The 16,015-nt window shown below is 35.7% G+C and overlaps 1 protein-coding gene across 3 annotated transcripts in view; it reads left to right on the top strand.

Annotated features, from left to right (window-relative positions):
- The window catches only part of PHIP (pleckstrin homology domain interacting protein), a 141,301-nt gene that overhangs the window by 17,214 nt on the left and 108,072 nt on the right, over window positions 1–16,015 (top strand). For all 3 annotated transcript variants that reach the window (XM_049895981.1, XM_049895991.1, XM_049895974.1), the window contains exons 5-6: window positions 705–855; window positions 950–1,048. In XM_049895981.1, the coding sequence (XP_049751938.1) occupies window positions 705–855; window positions 950–1,048 (250 nt within the window). The remainder of the gene's footprint in view (window positions 1–704; window positions 856–949; window positions 1,049–16,015) is intronic.

The following is a 16,015-nucleotide window of genomic DNA, read 5'->3' as shown; positions in this document are numbered from 1 at the left end:
ATTTAGGGTACTTTGATTCTTTAGCCTTTTTCTCTTCCCAGTGGCTTAAATGGTAGGGTAGGTATTTTATTCTGTGAGTCAAGTGGTTTCACAGAGCTTTTCCCCCAAGTAAAATGAAATGTTGACTAGCCAGACCAAGTTACTATATATATATATTTTATTTATTTTTTCTTTTTTTAATTAAAATTTTATTTTTGGTGAAAGTCTGAACAGCAAAATATGCTCCCATTCCACAGTTTCTAGACATGATGACATAATGAGTGACATTGGTTACATTCTTCACGTTGTATCAACCTTATTGTTATTTCTCTTCTAGTTGTTTTACTCCCATTAACTTAAACTCCCTGTTCCCAATGTTCTCATCTATGTTTTAAAATAGCTGGTGACCATTTGGTCTTACAAAGGTAATTATTTTAGAAGAAAGCAATACTCAAGGCCGACAGTCTTTACTTTTTGAGCCAAACTGTTACTTAGTTTAAAGGTGACTTGGGATAGTTTCAATTCAGGGTTTGAAGGGTAACTGAGGACCATAGTCTTGGAGATTCCTCCAGCCTTAATAGGTCCAGTAAGTGGTTTCTTTAAGAAAAATTGCCATATTTTAAAAATGTGTTTTATTTCCTATCAAATGAAAAATCTCTGAAGATTTAGATAGCAAAGAATTGTATCTGTTTAGTAAACATTTATATTTGTCTTTTACATAATAGGTGAAGTATTACAGACATTTAGCACCTGATCACTTGCTGCAAATATGTCATCGACTTGGACCTCTTCTTGAACAAGAAATTCCTCAAAGTGTTCCTGGAGTACAGACTTTATTAGGAGCTGGACGACAGTCCTTGCTACGCACAAATAAAAGTATGAAAAATTTCCAAGAGGATTTATGCATTGTTTTCTCACTTTTTGTCTTTGTGTCCTATCTTTGTATGCATAAAATGTGTATGTTTAATAGGCTGCAAGCATGTTGTGTGGAAAGGATCTGCTCTCGCTGCGTTGCATTGTGGAAGACCACCTGAGTCACCAATTAACTATGGCAGCCCACCCAGCATTGGTGAGTTGTTTGAGTTCATAGCCTAGTTGACATTCTCTTAGTAAGCAGGGGTCTTAAAGGTAAACAAAAATGTTTTCCAGTTACTGTGAAATCATATTGCTATGTAATTCATATTACTATTTGTACATTAGCAAAGAGAAAAAGCTGTTAAACTCTAAGGTTTTTTCTTACGTTAGTAATATTAGTAGTGAAGAAGTCATGATAACGTGTTATGTATTTTATACACTGTACCTTATGTAGGCTAAATAGTTCATTGTCATTTTATATTTACCAAAAATTAAATGTGTATGATTAAGGTTGACTTGGTGTGGGTAACAGTCGTAATTCAGATTAGTTACAGTAATGGAAAACAAAAATAGTTTTTGATTATCTTTTAAGAAGCACAATGCATTTTTTTTTTTTTTTTCTGTTTTGCACTTAGAATTTCAAAGAAGAAAACTGATGTAGGTTGAAATGCCTCCTAAATTTATTGCTTTTACCTCTACTATCTTCTTTGTCTAGTCCCTTGTCCTTTCTTTCCTGGATTACTATCACATCCTGCAGACTAGTCTTCCTGCTTCCAGTGTCTTCTCCCTCCCGTCCAGGTGATATGTGTAACCCTGTAATACTATTCTATTTAATTCTAACTTTCCTGTGTCACTTAAGGTGTAGCATAAAGAGGTTGATTAAGATATTTTAGTGGTTGTATACTTCTTGACTACCGAGTCTAAACTCCTTGACTTTCAGAAGCCTTTATATTTTAATTGTAAATCCCTCACACCCCTACCCCCACACTCCTGCCTAGAATGTTATTTTCCGTCTTTCTTTAACCTGTCCGAATCTTACTTCTCTCTCTTTTCTGAATACTTAATCTATTGATAGTATCGGTTTTTGATCGCTTTATTATCTATAGAGTATTTGTTTTTCATTATTTTACTTTTTGTCCTTTTGGTATCTTTTTATTTTCAATATCTCTAGCATAGAAGTGGCTTCGAAACAAATATGACAGTCTTTGTGTTTTATCTTGAGCTTTTAGTCCTTTAGATATAATTGTTGATATATTTGGGTTTAAATCTAACTGTTGCTGCTTTGAAGGTGATTTCTTTCCCTGGTTACTTGTAAGATTTTTTCTCTTTGGTTTTCTGCAGTTGGACTATCATGTCTTGTCAGTTTCTTTTTCTTTATCTTGCTTGATTCTTTAATCCATAATGTCTTTTTACTGAGTCTGAAAATTTCTCACCTATTTCAAAATATCATTTCTGCTCTATTCTTTTTCCTATACTCTGGGACTCCAGTTAAACATGCCAGACTTTTCTCATTTTATCTTCTCTCTGTTATTCTCTTGTCTGTATTTTCTACCTTTTTGTCTCTATGTGAGGCATTCTGGGCAATTTCCTCTGACCTGTTTTCCAAAGTCCCTATTATTATTACTAAAGTATCCTGTGTGGTATTTGTATGGTGGATAATCATGGGTGACTTTTTTTTTTTTTTTAACATACGATTGTCCTTGTTAAGTAGTGATTCTTATATATATTCTTACTGTAATGAACAACTACTAAGAATAACAAAGGATTTGAGACACAAGGGTATATCTGCACTTAGAAATTATATTGTGGGGTGGGGGGGGTCGGTAGAGTAGATTTCCTGAAAGGATGGAAAGGTAAAATATCTTAAGAGATTTTCCCTTTAGGAAAGACTTTATCCTTATTATAAAACTGCACATCCATATTATAAGGGGAATATATTGCTTGTGTTTTCAACACATTGTCGTTCAGCCATATGATAGGCAATGAAAGTGTAAGAATGATCAATGGTAAGTAACTTTTCTCCCCACATTTGTTGTGTGAATGATTACTATGTGCCAGGCACTATGCTAAGCATTTTCCATTTATTTTCTGTTTATAGCCTGAAATAGTCTATAGGTGTTATTATTATAGTTTATAGGAATTATTGTTATTTTAGTATTGTAGTCAATAGAAACTGTTATTATTTTACAGATAAGGAAACTGAGGCATGGAGAAGTTTGGTAACTTGACCGAGGTCATACATTTAATGAGTTGTAAAGACAGGATTCACCTCAGACTGTCTTACCCTATTATGATATGCCATATTCCCAGTAAGCTAAACTTTCCAATGATAACATTTGGCTGGCTACTCAAGAAAATCAGTGTTAGTCTTTTTTTGGAAAAAGATACCAAATACTTATAAAATCAGATAAAATAACTTAGACCAGGTCATTGATGGTTAGACAAGTAATATACCAAGACATGGGTATTAAAATAAAACAAAAAAAAACCCATTGCCATCGAGTCAATTCTGGCTCATAGCTACCCTGTAGGACAGCTTGGAACTGTCCCACAGGTTTCTAAGGAGTGGCTGGTGGATTCGAACTGCCGACCTTTTGGTTAGTAGCTGAGTACCTAACCACTGCACCACCAGGGCTCCTCAACATGGGTATAGGGATTATGATTATGGCAAAAATATCTTGGGCTTTGTGTCAAAGCAGGGAAATATGACTGGGATATTCAGGTAACATTACCAAACAGATAATTATTATACTTTTCTGAAAGATTTATTTCATTTTTAAGGTTTAAAATAAAAGTGTTTTTTTTTTTTTTTAATTCCCCCTTCCATTCACATTTTCTGGAAAATCTTAGTTCTTTGTATTAGGAAATATGTGTACTAAAATGCTGATTTTACGTACTTTTTTTTTTGGTATTTACATATATTTGTTGAAACCATTCAAGAAGCTGGACTAATTAAAATGACTAAACTTACTGTAGTCATAGGCTAGTATCATGTCAGAGTTCACCTTGATAGTTAAGTTTGTCTTGGCATTGCTGTAAGTGTATGACTGATGGGATGATAATGGGAAGACGGTATTTCATCAGGCTTCCCAGGAGAATTGTTTGCCTGCAGAGTGATACAGTATATTATTTTCAGCTATCAGAGTATGGGTCAGAAGATTTTTTTTTAATGTGAACATTTATAGTACTGATTTATTTTATCTTTGCTGTTTTCTGCCTGGTTACTCTTAAACATTTTCTTTGCCCTTTCTTTGGTCAGGTGGTGTTACTAAGTGTCAATGGAAAAAAGAAAACTCTTCTTAACTTTTTAGCTTTATTTAAAATATAGATTTAAATGTTTAATATATATACAAATATTTAAATTTTGACATATATGAGATACTTTTAAAAAATATTAACTTTTTATTTTGGAATAATAAATTATTTACAGAAAAGTTACATAGATATTTTGAAGAATTCTTATATACTCTCACCTTGTCTTCCCTAATGTTAATAATCTTATATTAAAACCAAAAACCAAACCCCTTGCTGTTGAGTAGATTCTGACTCATAGTGACCTTACGTGACAAAGTAGAACTGCCCCATAGGGTTTCCAAGGTTATAAATCTTAATGGAAGCAAACTGCCACATCTTTCTCCCATGGAGCCAGTGGTGGTTTCAAACCACTGACCTTTGTGTTAGCAGCTAAGCACTTTACTACTGCGGCAACAGGGCTCCTAATCTTATGTTATATTTCTCAAAACTAGGAAACCAATATTGGTATATTGCCATTAATTCAAACACCAAACTTTTTAGAGACTTCCCAAAGTTTTTCCACTAATTTCCCTTTTTCTATTCCGGTATCCAGTCCGGGATATCGTATTGCGCTTAGGATTTGGCCATTTGTTTATTGAAGCAAACCTCTTGCTATAACTCAGAGGACTATTTAAGATCAGGTTGGTGGCTAAATTGGATTTTCCTTTCTGAGATGATATTTTCACTCTATATGTAAACTATTACACCTGTGTATTTGGATATCTCACATTTTTCTTAAACTTAAAAGTCCCTAAGACTGAACTTTTAACCCTCAGACACTTGTTATTCCAAGGCGGAAGCCTGGAACTCGTTTTAGACTTCTCGTTCACTCTTAGGTCTATTTAGTAAATAACCAAAACCAAACCCATTGCTGCCAAGTCGATTCTGACTCATAGTGACCTGTATTACAGGACAGAGTGGAACTGCCTCATAGGGTTTCCAATGCTGTAAATTTTTACGGGAGCAGAGTCTACCACATCTTTCTCCCATGGAATGGTTGGTGGGTTCCAACCACTGACCTTTTGCTTAGCAGCCAAGCACTTTAAGCACTGTGCCACCAGGGCTCTTTATGTAGTAAATAATACATGTATATGCTGTTTTACTCTTTTGAATCTGTTTCCCATTATCATAGCCAGATTTTAGGCCTTTGTTACCTTTTGCCTGGAGTTGTGCATCGTTCATTCAGTCACGAGGTAAATAATGAGCATCTGTATAATATGAGAAACTGGACCATATGAAGAAGAGTGAGGTATCAGGATGGGAGGAAGACTCTTTAACAACCTGCATTATGCAGATGATACAACCTTGCTTGCTGAAAAGTGAAGAGGACTTCAACCACTTATTGATGAAGATCGAAGATCACAGCCTTTAGTGTGGATTACACCTCAGCATAAAACAAAAATTCACACAACTGGACCAATAAGTGACATCATGATAAAAGGAGAAAAGATTGAAGTCAAGGATTTCATTTTACTTGGATCCACAATCAACACTCGTGAAAGCAGCAGTCAAGAAATCAAAAGACACATTGCATTGGGAAAATCTGCTGCAAAAGAGCTCGTGAAAGTGTTAAAAAGCAAAGGTACTACTTTAAGGAAGGAGTAAGGTGTTTCTGACCCAAGTCATGGTGTTTTCAATTGCCTTGTATGCATGCGAAAGCTGGACAATAAATAAGACTGAAGAAAAATTGAGGCCTTTGAATTTTGGCGTTGGCAAAAAATATTGAATATACCGTGGACTGCCAAAAGAGGTAACAAATCTGTCTTAGAAGAAGTACAGCCAGAGGCAAGGATGGTGAGACTTTGTCTCACATACTTTGGACATGTTATCAAGAGGGATCAGTCACTGGAGAAGGACATCATGTTTGGTCAGCAGAAGTGAGGAAGACCCTCAGTGAGATGGATTGATACAATGGCTGCAACAGTGGGCTCAAGCATGATGATTATGAGAATGGCACAGGACCTGGCAGTGTTTCATTCTGTTGTACATAGGGACGCTGTGAGTTGGAACTGACTCAGAAGTACCTAACAATAACAACGTACTGTGTCGCTACCACTTGTCTGTCATTTTGTCTTATTGTAGTAGCTTGCATGTTGTGATGCTGGAAGCAATGCCTCTGGTATTTAAAATACCAGCAGGGCCATCCATGTGGACAGGTTTCAGTGGAGCTTCCAGAATATGATAGACTAGGAAGAAAGATGATCTGCTTCTGAAAACTAGCCAGTGAAAACCTTATGGACCACAACAGAGCATTGTTTTAGATATGTCATCAGGAGGGAACAGTTACTGGGGGAGGACATTACGTTTGGTAAAGAAGAGGCCGAGGGAAAGGGAATCCCTTGGCAAGATGGATTAACGCAATAGCTGCAATGAAGGAACATGCTGGTGATTGTCAGGATGACACAGGACCAGCCAACATTTAGTTCTGTATTTACGTATATTTGCATAAGGTTACCATAAGTTGGAGTAGAATGGATGGCAGCTGTCTATCTCTTTTTATATTGTATCAGGCATTAGGCTAGGATCTGGAGATACAAGCTAAACAAGAACATGGATTCTCTCTTCCCAGAACTTAGGCTGCCTGGTCCCCTGTCTCTAGTCTTATTCCTGTGTCCTAAGATTTAGCTGTAAACCAAGATTTCTCAGCCTTGGCAGTATTGATATTTTGGCCTGGATAATTCCTTGCTGTAGGTGGCTTTCCTGTGCATTGTAGGATGTTCAACAGCATCCCAGGCCTCTTCCCCTTAAATGCCTGCAGCATCCGCCCTTCTACCTTCTTCCCACCTCCAGTTGTGACAAACAAAATATCTTCAGACATTGTTAAATTATACCCTAGGGGCAAACAAAATGCCTCCATTTGACAAAGAGCCTTCAGTTGAGAGCCATTGCTCTAAACTTTCTAAAATGCAGATGGGATCCTATGCTTCCTCCTGCCCTCCATTGACTTAGAATAGTCTCAGCTCTTTTAATGTGGCACGCAAGGCTGACTTCTTCCACTTTTGCTGCTGTTTCCTCACCTGTACCTCTTGCTCCAGCTTTTTACAGTGCTTTGGCATCTCTTATGGTCTTTTTCATCTCTTTGTATCTGCACATGCTTTATTTCTCTATGGAATGTCCCTCTGTTTTTTAGCCGTTTTTTTTTTTTTTTTTTTTATGAATATCTATCTACTCATCTGTTAAAACTTAAATGCCACTGGGCAGAATTAGGGAGCTGTGGTGGTGCAGTGGTTAGAGTGCTCTGCTGCTAACCAAAAGGTCAGCAGTTCAAACCTACCAGCCACTCTGTGGGAGAAAGATGTGGCAGTCCTCTTCTGTAAAATTTGCAGCCTTTGAAACCCTATGGACCAGTTATACTCTGTCCTATAGGGTTACTATGAGTTGGAATCGACTCGGTGGCAATGAGTTTAGTTTGGTTTTTGGGCAGTAGAATTAAGTACTTACTCTTATCTGTAGTATAGCTTCTGTTACATGGTTATGGCCATTTATTTGCCTTTGTTTCATCTACTGTATTATAAAGTCCTGGTGGACAGAAATTATTTATTATTCTTTATGGATTCAACCCCTCCCCACTAGTAAATATTAAATGAAAAAGCAGTAGATAATAGATGTAATTGATGAATTGGAGTGGGATGGGAAAAGTTCAGAGGTGAATGGAAGGTGAAAAATGCAATAGTTGGTAGGAACGAGAGAGACATGGTCCAAGGATAGCTTTGAGGTGAGGAAAAAAAAATCCAGAAATGGATTTTTAAGAAAGTAAGGTTTATGAGTAGACTGGGTTAATTCATGATACTTGGTATGTTAAAACCCATTTCTGCACAATTTAAGAACCCACTCTTGATCTTGTCCCAGTGTTTGCTTATGCTATTATCTGCTTATCAATCCCAACAAAGAGCCTGTGTGGTGCAAGTGGTTGAAGATTGGCCGCTAACCTAAAGGCTGGCAGTTCAAACCAATCCAGTGGCTCAGTGGAAGAAAGACCTGGTGAACTGCTTCATAAAGATTAAAACCAGGAAACCCTATGGAGAGTTCCACTCTCTGAGACATGGGGTAACCATGAGTTGGAATTGACTTGATGGCAACGAGTTTGTTTTTTTTTTAATCTCACCTACTTTGTACCTACAGTTCCTTGATGTAAATTATGAAAATTGAACTGAAAGTCATCAGTCTCAGGGCAGGAGACCCAAAATGTTCAGCTGCTTTCTAGCACTCTGGAATCTCTTTTAATAATATTTTCAAAAACAAAAACAAAAGATCCCACCCATCTCTTCTTATTACCAGCACCTAACTCATTTTCTGTGGAAGGAGATGCATGAGTGTGGCCTTAGCATAGCAGCATTTGCTTTCCAAGGTATTGGTGAATCCCTGGCATTCTTTTTTCTCCCAGTTAGGCACTTTAGGCCTGTTTTCATATATAGTTTACTCTTTACTTACCTATAGTAAACAGCCCTATGTTCAACAATAAATGGGCCTGGCGGGAGATCAGAAAAGATTTAGATACATTAAAGCAGTTTCTTAAAATTAAATTTGGGGATTCGTTTAATAGATGTTTGACTTGTGAAAAAGATTGTAATACATTAATCTTTTGCTGATCACCTTGTCGTTTGGATCTTCCCTACATTTGCCGTATTACCAAAGTAAATTTTTTATCTCTAGGTCCTCCATTTCTCCCTTTTTTTGTTTTCTTTTGGCTTTGCCTAGGCACTTTCACATATTTGTTGTTTTACTTATTGCTTCTAGAAGTGGCAAGGTTGCCGTTAAGCTCTGTAGTCTTGGTGGATGGGATAAGAAGTCTTGGGGAATCGGATTCTTAAAAATGTGTGAGTGTACAGAAATGTTCTTGCCTTGAAATTCAGCTTAACTACCCAAACATTCAGTGAGTGCTAAGAAGCCTCCTGTACATTAAAACAAGTCTTAGATCTCACCTACCTTTACGGTTTTGTGATTCTTAAGAGAACTAGTTTAACCAGAGGCAGCAAGGAGTCACTTAAAACTAGATATAGATCTTAATTCTGTTTTAGATATGTGACCTTAGGCGAATTGTTTAATTTGTCAGCACTTTGATTTCCTGAATTGTAAAACAGGGATCCCCCCAAAAAACCAAACCTGTTGCCGTTGAGTCGATTGCGACTCATAGCAACCCTATAGGACAGAGTAGAACTGCCCCATAGGGCTTCCAAGGAGCAGCTTGTGAATTTGAACTGCCAGCCTTTTTGGTTGGGAGCCAAACTCTCAATCACTTTGCCACCAGGGCTCCAAAACAGGGATAATACCTACCATATGTGTTATTTGGTGATTTAAATGAGATACAACACAGTGAGGCATAAAGAAGATGATAAATGTTACTTTCTGCCTTTCCTTCTATAATAATCATTTAATGAATTATTTTGCTAACAAATTCTGAGTACTTTTTAAAGAGAAGATTCTTAACTTTTTATTTTCAGTTAGGGCTCTGCACTGTTTTGTTCCCATTTTTAGAACATCTGCTGAGAATTTGCATTTCTAACAAGTTCCCCAAACCAAGCCCACTGCCCCCTAGCCCGTTCCAACTCATATCGATTCTATATGACAGAGTAGAGCTGCCCCATAGGGTTTCTAATCTTTATGGAAGCTGACTGCCACATTTTTCTCCCGTGGAGCGGCTGCTTGGTTTAAACTGCTAACCTTTCAGGTAGCAGCCAAGTGCTTTAACCACTGCACCGCCAGGGCTCCTAACAAGTTCCCACCAAAACCAAAACCCACTGCCCTCTAGTCCGTTCCAATTCATAGTGGCCTGCACAGAATAGAACTGTCCCGCAGCATTTCCAAGGAGCGGCTGGTGGATTTGAACTGCTGACCTTTTGGTTACTAGCTGCGCTCTTTACCACCGTGCCCCCAGGGCTCCAGCAAGTTCCCAGGTGATGCTCGTGCTGCTGGTTTAGGGATCATTTCTGAGAAACACTAGTAGAGCAGTGGTTCTCAAAATTTACTGTACATAAGAATCACCTGGGGATCTTGTAAAGTATAGATTCTGATTCAGTATATTTGGGGCAGAAATGCAAATTCTCAGCAGGGGTTCAAATCAGAACTTTTTGGTATTTTTCCATATTGCCAATGTTGTATTTGACTTATTCTGCAGTTGGTAATTTCTTAAAATTTATTCAATCAGGAATTTTTTTTCCTAGCCTTTTACAATTTTTTTTCCTTGTATGACTATACGTCTTAGTTAATTATTAGAAAGATAGTTTTATTATTATTATAAATCTCTAAGACTTAACATACAATTTTAGTATAGAATGAATGCAATGTAATGTATAACATTTACCATTTAATTATTTTACATAATTGAATAAATTGTTAGATAACGATAATATCTGGTTTCTTTCCTGTTAAGTTACTCCTTCCCTAATAGTCTTTATCAATCTTGTACCTTCCCTGCCTTCTACTCTTGTACTTTATCTCTGGTTAGTATCTACTCAACACTTACTAAAATACATTTATTTTGAACTGTTTATTTTCTCAGTAACCTCAGTTTTCTACTACCATTTCATTCTGTTTTCGAGGTCTTAATTTTAATCTTATATTTTTGTAATTTGTGTTGTTTGTTTCTGACTTACGTATATTCTTTTTTACTTGAGTCTTTGTCTTTTAATCTGTTCCCTGAATGATCTTCGTATTTCCCTTTGGCACAATCATCATCTTTTTTTTTTTTTAAACTTCTTGCCCTTCCCACTCCTTCCCTCTTAAAAACAGGTTTACCTGTAAGAGACTCCCATTTTTTTTTTTTTTTTTTAGGAAATAAAGTTTTAATGTACATTATGCAACAGTTTTAATATATAATGCAGACATTTACTTATATTCTTTCTTGTGCATAAATTCATTTTCAAAATTATGATTGACCAAAAAAAGGGGGAGAAACTTTGAAGAATGACAGTTTCCCTAGGTGAGTTTAAATTGTTGCTGTTGTAGTTATGTTTTCTTTTGTAAATAATAAGGTGAAGTTTGTGTTTAGATTATAGATAATGGTGAAGGATTTCCCCTACTCTGTGTGATATGTGTGGCAAGCAATTCCAGTATTAATTAGAAAATACTAGCCACTTCCTCTTTTAGTTTGCGTCACGTATTTTTCCAGAGTGATTATTGGATTTGATGTTGAATTTTCATATTTGTGTAAGTGAAGCAAATTAGCCCATATATTCTTTTTAGGCCTCTGATTTTTTATTTTGATTCTCAGTGGTGGTTCTCCGAAGTTAAGGATTCAAATGGTTTTTTTCTAGATGTCTTTTGAAACTGGAAAGTCTGTGACCAGCAATGGACTGAGCAGTTAAACAGCAGTTTGTTCTGCTCCCTAAGGAAGCTCCTTAAGGAAGATACAGGGAAAAAAATGATCTCCTAAAAAAGCCTTTTAAAAAAGTATTTAAAAAAAAAAAAACTGAAAAAGTATGTTTAGTCAGACTTACTTTTAAAATATGTTAGGATTTGGATGTTTAGAGGCAGTCAGTATAGATGCTAGTACGTAATGCCTTTTAATTTATAAAACATTTTGTCTCATTTGCTTTTCATAGCAGTGCTGCAGAATACTCTCACTTTATTTTGAGGAAACTGAAGCTTAGAGAGGTAGTAACTAACTTGGGTTATATTCTTGGTTATTTTGCTTCGTATCTTATATATTTAACTTTAAATCATATTTATGTAGTACCTGGTGCTTTGCCTTGTCTGTCAAATTCTTTGATCTTTATGCATTCAAGTTGTATCAGCTGTGTCCATTTACTGGTTTTGGTATATGCAGCTTCTGAAATAGGTCTCAATATACGGACTAAAGACAATGAAATATGTTCTTTGAAGTTTATGACTTACTGGGTAAATACCAGTATTTAAATTTGAGAGAAAATGCTCAATTCCTTGAGAAAACCTTAGAAATCTCTTGATGTCAAACTGATTAAATTGTTTCTAAAATGAAATTTTGTTTTTTGAATGCTTTGATTTCTTTTGCAAAGTTGGCTTTTGCTTTTAGTTACATCCCTTCCCATTCATTCTCATTGTAGTTGAGAGATGAAACTGCAATAAATTATCCAAAAGCAAATCTTAATATTTCCACTCCCTCCCCCCTAAAAACCTTAAAGACCCTTAATATCTTGTCTGTAGGCTATAGTCCAAAACGCCTAACATATCTTGGATAGCACTCTGTAGTGTGCCTCCTGCCTGCCTTTTCAGTCTTTTCTCTTCACACTTGGCCACCCTACATTCTATGTGCTAGCCATACTGGACTTTTTTATGTTGCTTGAATGCTTTGCTCTTTGCAGCCTCAGGCCATTGCACATGCCTTTCCATCAACATTCATTTTTTAGGTATTAGTAAATGTCAGACGTGTACCCTAACTCCCACTTCCTCTCCCCACAACATGTTTGAAACCCTTTGCTGCGCATTTCAAGATTTCACCATACCTTTTATTTGATAACACTTATTGTTGTAAGTCCTTGTTTCATGTCTTTCTTCCCTGCTAGACTGCATTCTCTATGAGGGTAAGTACCATGTCTTTTCGTTTTCATTCTCCCATCCCCTGTACTTGGCCCATATAAACAAAAACCAAACCCATTGCTGTTGAGTTGATTTCCACTCATAGCGACCCTATATAATGCCGGTAAATGCTTGTTGACTCGAAATTGAAGTATGTCAAAATGTTTGACTTGAAAAAAAATCTGTGTAACTTTAAACACATTTGTTCAGAGGAAAAATGAATTTTTTATTTAACAACTACTAAAGAAACACTTAAAACTAGCATTAGATGAGTTTCCAGGAAAGAAAGGAGCAAGAGTAAATATTCATATTCCTAGTGATTATAATGGCTGCCTCTTTTTTTTTCTTTTAGTGCTTGTTACGTACTCAGTTTATGAAATTTTTGGCTTAACTCTTGGAATCATCATTCTTCACTTTCTGTGTTTTATTTCTGTTAGTATTAGGGTTTCCTTTCCAGACATTATTCATCTTTGTGGTTCCTGCTAAATCTTAAAAATGTGGTATCTTTTAAATAGGAGGTAGAGCTAAACACCAAAATTGAACATGTAGCGATTTGGAGGGTAGCTACTGCGCATATTAATTATTTTAGTTACAGTAGTAAAATAAGAAAAGAAGCTCTCATGGACATTTGTTTACTATTCGATTTCCCATTAGTTTGTTTTTTTGGTGGACAAAAAGCTGATTATAGGATCATCCTTCTAATGTTGCAACCCCCTCCTACTTTAACTAAAGTTGGGACTGTTAATAGTTCATTACGATTGCAAATACTGTTTGTCCTGTTCCTATGTGACTGGTGCAGGATGATATAGACCAGATGGTGCTATAGAAATAAACCAATCTATGTTGAATTGTTTCCCAGATTATCTCTGGTTGTCAGATTATGAATATTTTATTGTCAAATTATGGATATTTATGTTATAACCCCAGAATTACTATAACAAGCTTTTCCATTGTTGCTCTGTAATGAATTAAAACAGGTCCCTCACAAATACAGTTGAACCTGAACTGTCTTCGATGTGTTTCCCTTTTACTTGAAAAACTCAGTGAGAAGGATTTTACAAACAAAATTGATGGCCTGTTTTAGCATTTTGTGGCTTTCAAATGAAACCAGATATGAATTCTTTTTTAATAACATTTTCAATCCATTGTCAGATAGGCAATGATGGCCATTCTCTCTAGCGTACTATATATTCATATACTTTAATATACTTTAGTATTTTTATGATTAGTGTAAATTCTGTACATCTTTATCCCTTAGTCTATTTTTATGAGTCTTTGAATTTAAATTAATCTATTTTGATGTTTTTTCATATTGCTTTTGTGAGATAGATTAAGCCATACTTTAATTTTAAAAAATTAGTTTTTGCAGAAATAAAAAATGAAAAAATTTAAAATGAATATATGCTCAATGGAAAAAATGTGGAAAACAGTACAGCTCAAAAGCCAATCAGTTTCATCACTTGTCTGCTATTAATATTTTGGCATGTTTCCTTTTAGTGTTTTTTCCTAACATCTGTTTCCATAGGCAGTGTATCACAGTTAAGAATGTGTACTTTGGCATCAGATTGCTTGAGTGCAAACCTGGGCTTTACCACTGGGGAAGTTACTTAACCATTCTGTCCTTTTGTTTCCTTATTGGCAAAAATGGTGATAATAGTAACCACTTGAAAGGATGGGTGAGGATTAAATGAGAATATATGTAGAGTGCCTACAACAGTGCCAGGCACACAGTAAAGCACTCAACAAATATTAGCCATTATTTTATAAACCTTTTACACGTCGTAACTGTGCTCTCTGGCCTCACCTTTGTTGTATGTCGTATTGCATTTGACATTTACTCACATTGTTAATTGCAGCCGGTAATAAGACTTTTTCTGTCATCAGATTCTTGAAGTCCTTCTAATTAGAAACCTCCCTAGCTTTAAGCCCTGGTGGCTTTTCTCTTCCTTCAGAGCCATTGTCTCAAGGTATTTGACTCCTAGCTTTAGCACAGCTTCTCTTTTACAGAATTACAATTAGCTATCTTTTGTGACCCTGTAGTCATTTCTCCTTTTCATTAGAACACTTTTGTGGTTCTCTAAAACAAACAAACAAAAAAACTTAATGTAATTTTATGCCTTGTTAAATACTTTATACCACACAGTACATTTATCTGATAGAAATTCTGGCATCACCAATACCATATATAGACAGCTGTTTGTACTTGCAAAGAACTGTGAAGGTCATTTCTACAGAAATTGACCTCTCAGTGTCTGTTTATGAATATAACATTATTTCATTTGGAAAACTACTCATTTTCCTATATTTGGGGATAGCATCAGTTTAGAATTTGTTTTCATGTGTTCTTATGTGTTTGTCACTATTTTTGTAGTTTGCTCAAGCTTAGTTTCAAGTATTTAACTAGAATCACAGTTAAAATTAGTCAAAACCAGGTACAAAAATGAATTTAATGAAAATTAGTAAAAATAACATTCTGGTAAAATACTCGGATGTTGTTCCTTACCTAAGTACTCATTTTTCTGTATTGGAAAAGAGCCCAGGTTGTACTGAGGTACCTTCTGAGTTATTTACTCTGTCTTCTTTTTGCCTCTTCACCTAATTCTGCTGTCACAAATACTTATTCTTCAGGTTTTGGAATCTGCACCCCCCTGCTTCTCCTTGCACACATTTTGCTGCCAGCAGGCCTCTGCTTTCATGAGTTGGCAGAGATTGTGGGCATTAGTTCTGGGGCCCTCTAGTTCTGATTGTTGAGGAGTTGCAGCTTTCTGCACCACAGTAGATATTTTATAGTATGTGATACTGTTCTAGCAGTTACAGCAACAGTAACAACAAAAACTAACCTCTGAATTTTTGCTGATTCATAGTAATTTTAATTTTTATGAAATGATCTTTTAAAAACCGTGGTCACTTTGGATCTTGGATAATTTATTGCAGTTTTACCATGTGCCATTGTCCATTTTGCAGAGTGCTTTTGGAGAGAGGTAATGGTATTTTAATGGCATTTAATAGTAAATGATATTTAGTTCTTTATTATTTACAGAGATTTATCAGGCATTTTTCTAATGTCTCTTTTAAAATGTTAAAATGCACATACTGTTTTGTGGCAGCTACCCAGTGTTTTTCTCATGAACTTGATTCAGTGGTATAGGTTTTTATAGTGAGAAAAACAGGTAACTTTAATTGCTATATTTATCTTTCTTTTCCTAGAAATAACTGCATTAAAAATGGACCCAGCTATAGGAAGAACATGCTGTGTTCCTGGATAGAAAGATGTCATTTGTTTATAAGTGAATGAAATTCAACTCATATATCCAACAAATTGATTAAAAAAAAAAATCTTTCAGTGATTCTCAGATTAGACGATACATTAAGACAATCAAGAATAAAATTACTT

Source organism: Elephas maximus, chromosome 1 (genome assembly GCF_024166365.1).
Source record: "Elephas maximus indicus isolate mEleMax1 chromosome 1, mEleMax1 primary haplotype, whole genome shotgun sequence".
Classification (NCBI taxonomy): Eukaryota; Metazoa; Chordata; class Mammalia; order Proboscidea; family Elephantidae; genus Elephas; species Elephas maximus.
Note: the sequence above shows the minus strand (reverse complement) of the source record. Positions and strands in the feature narration are given on the sequence as shown.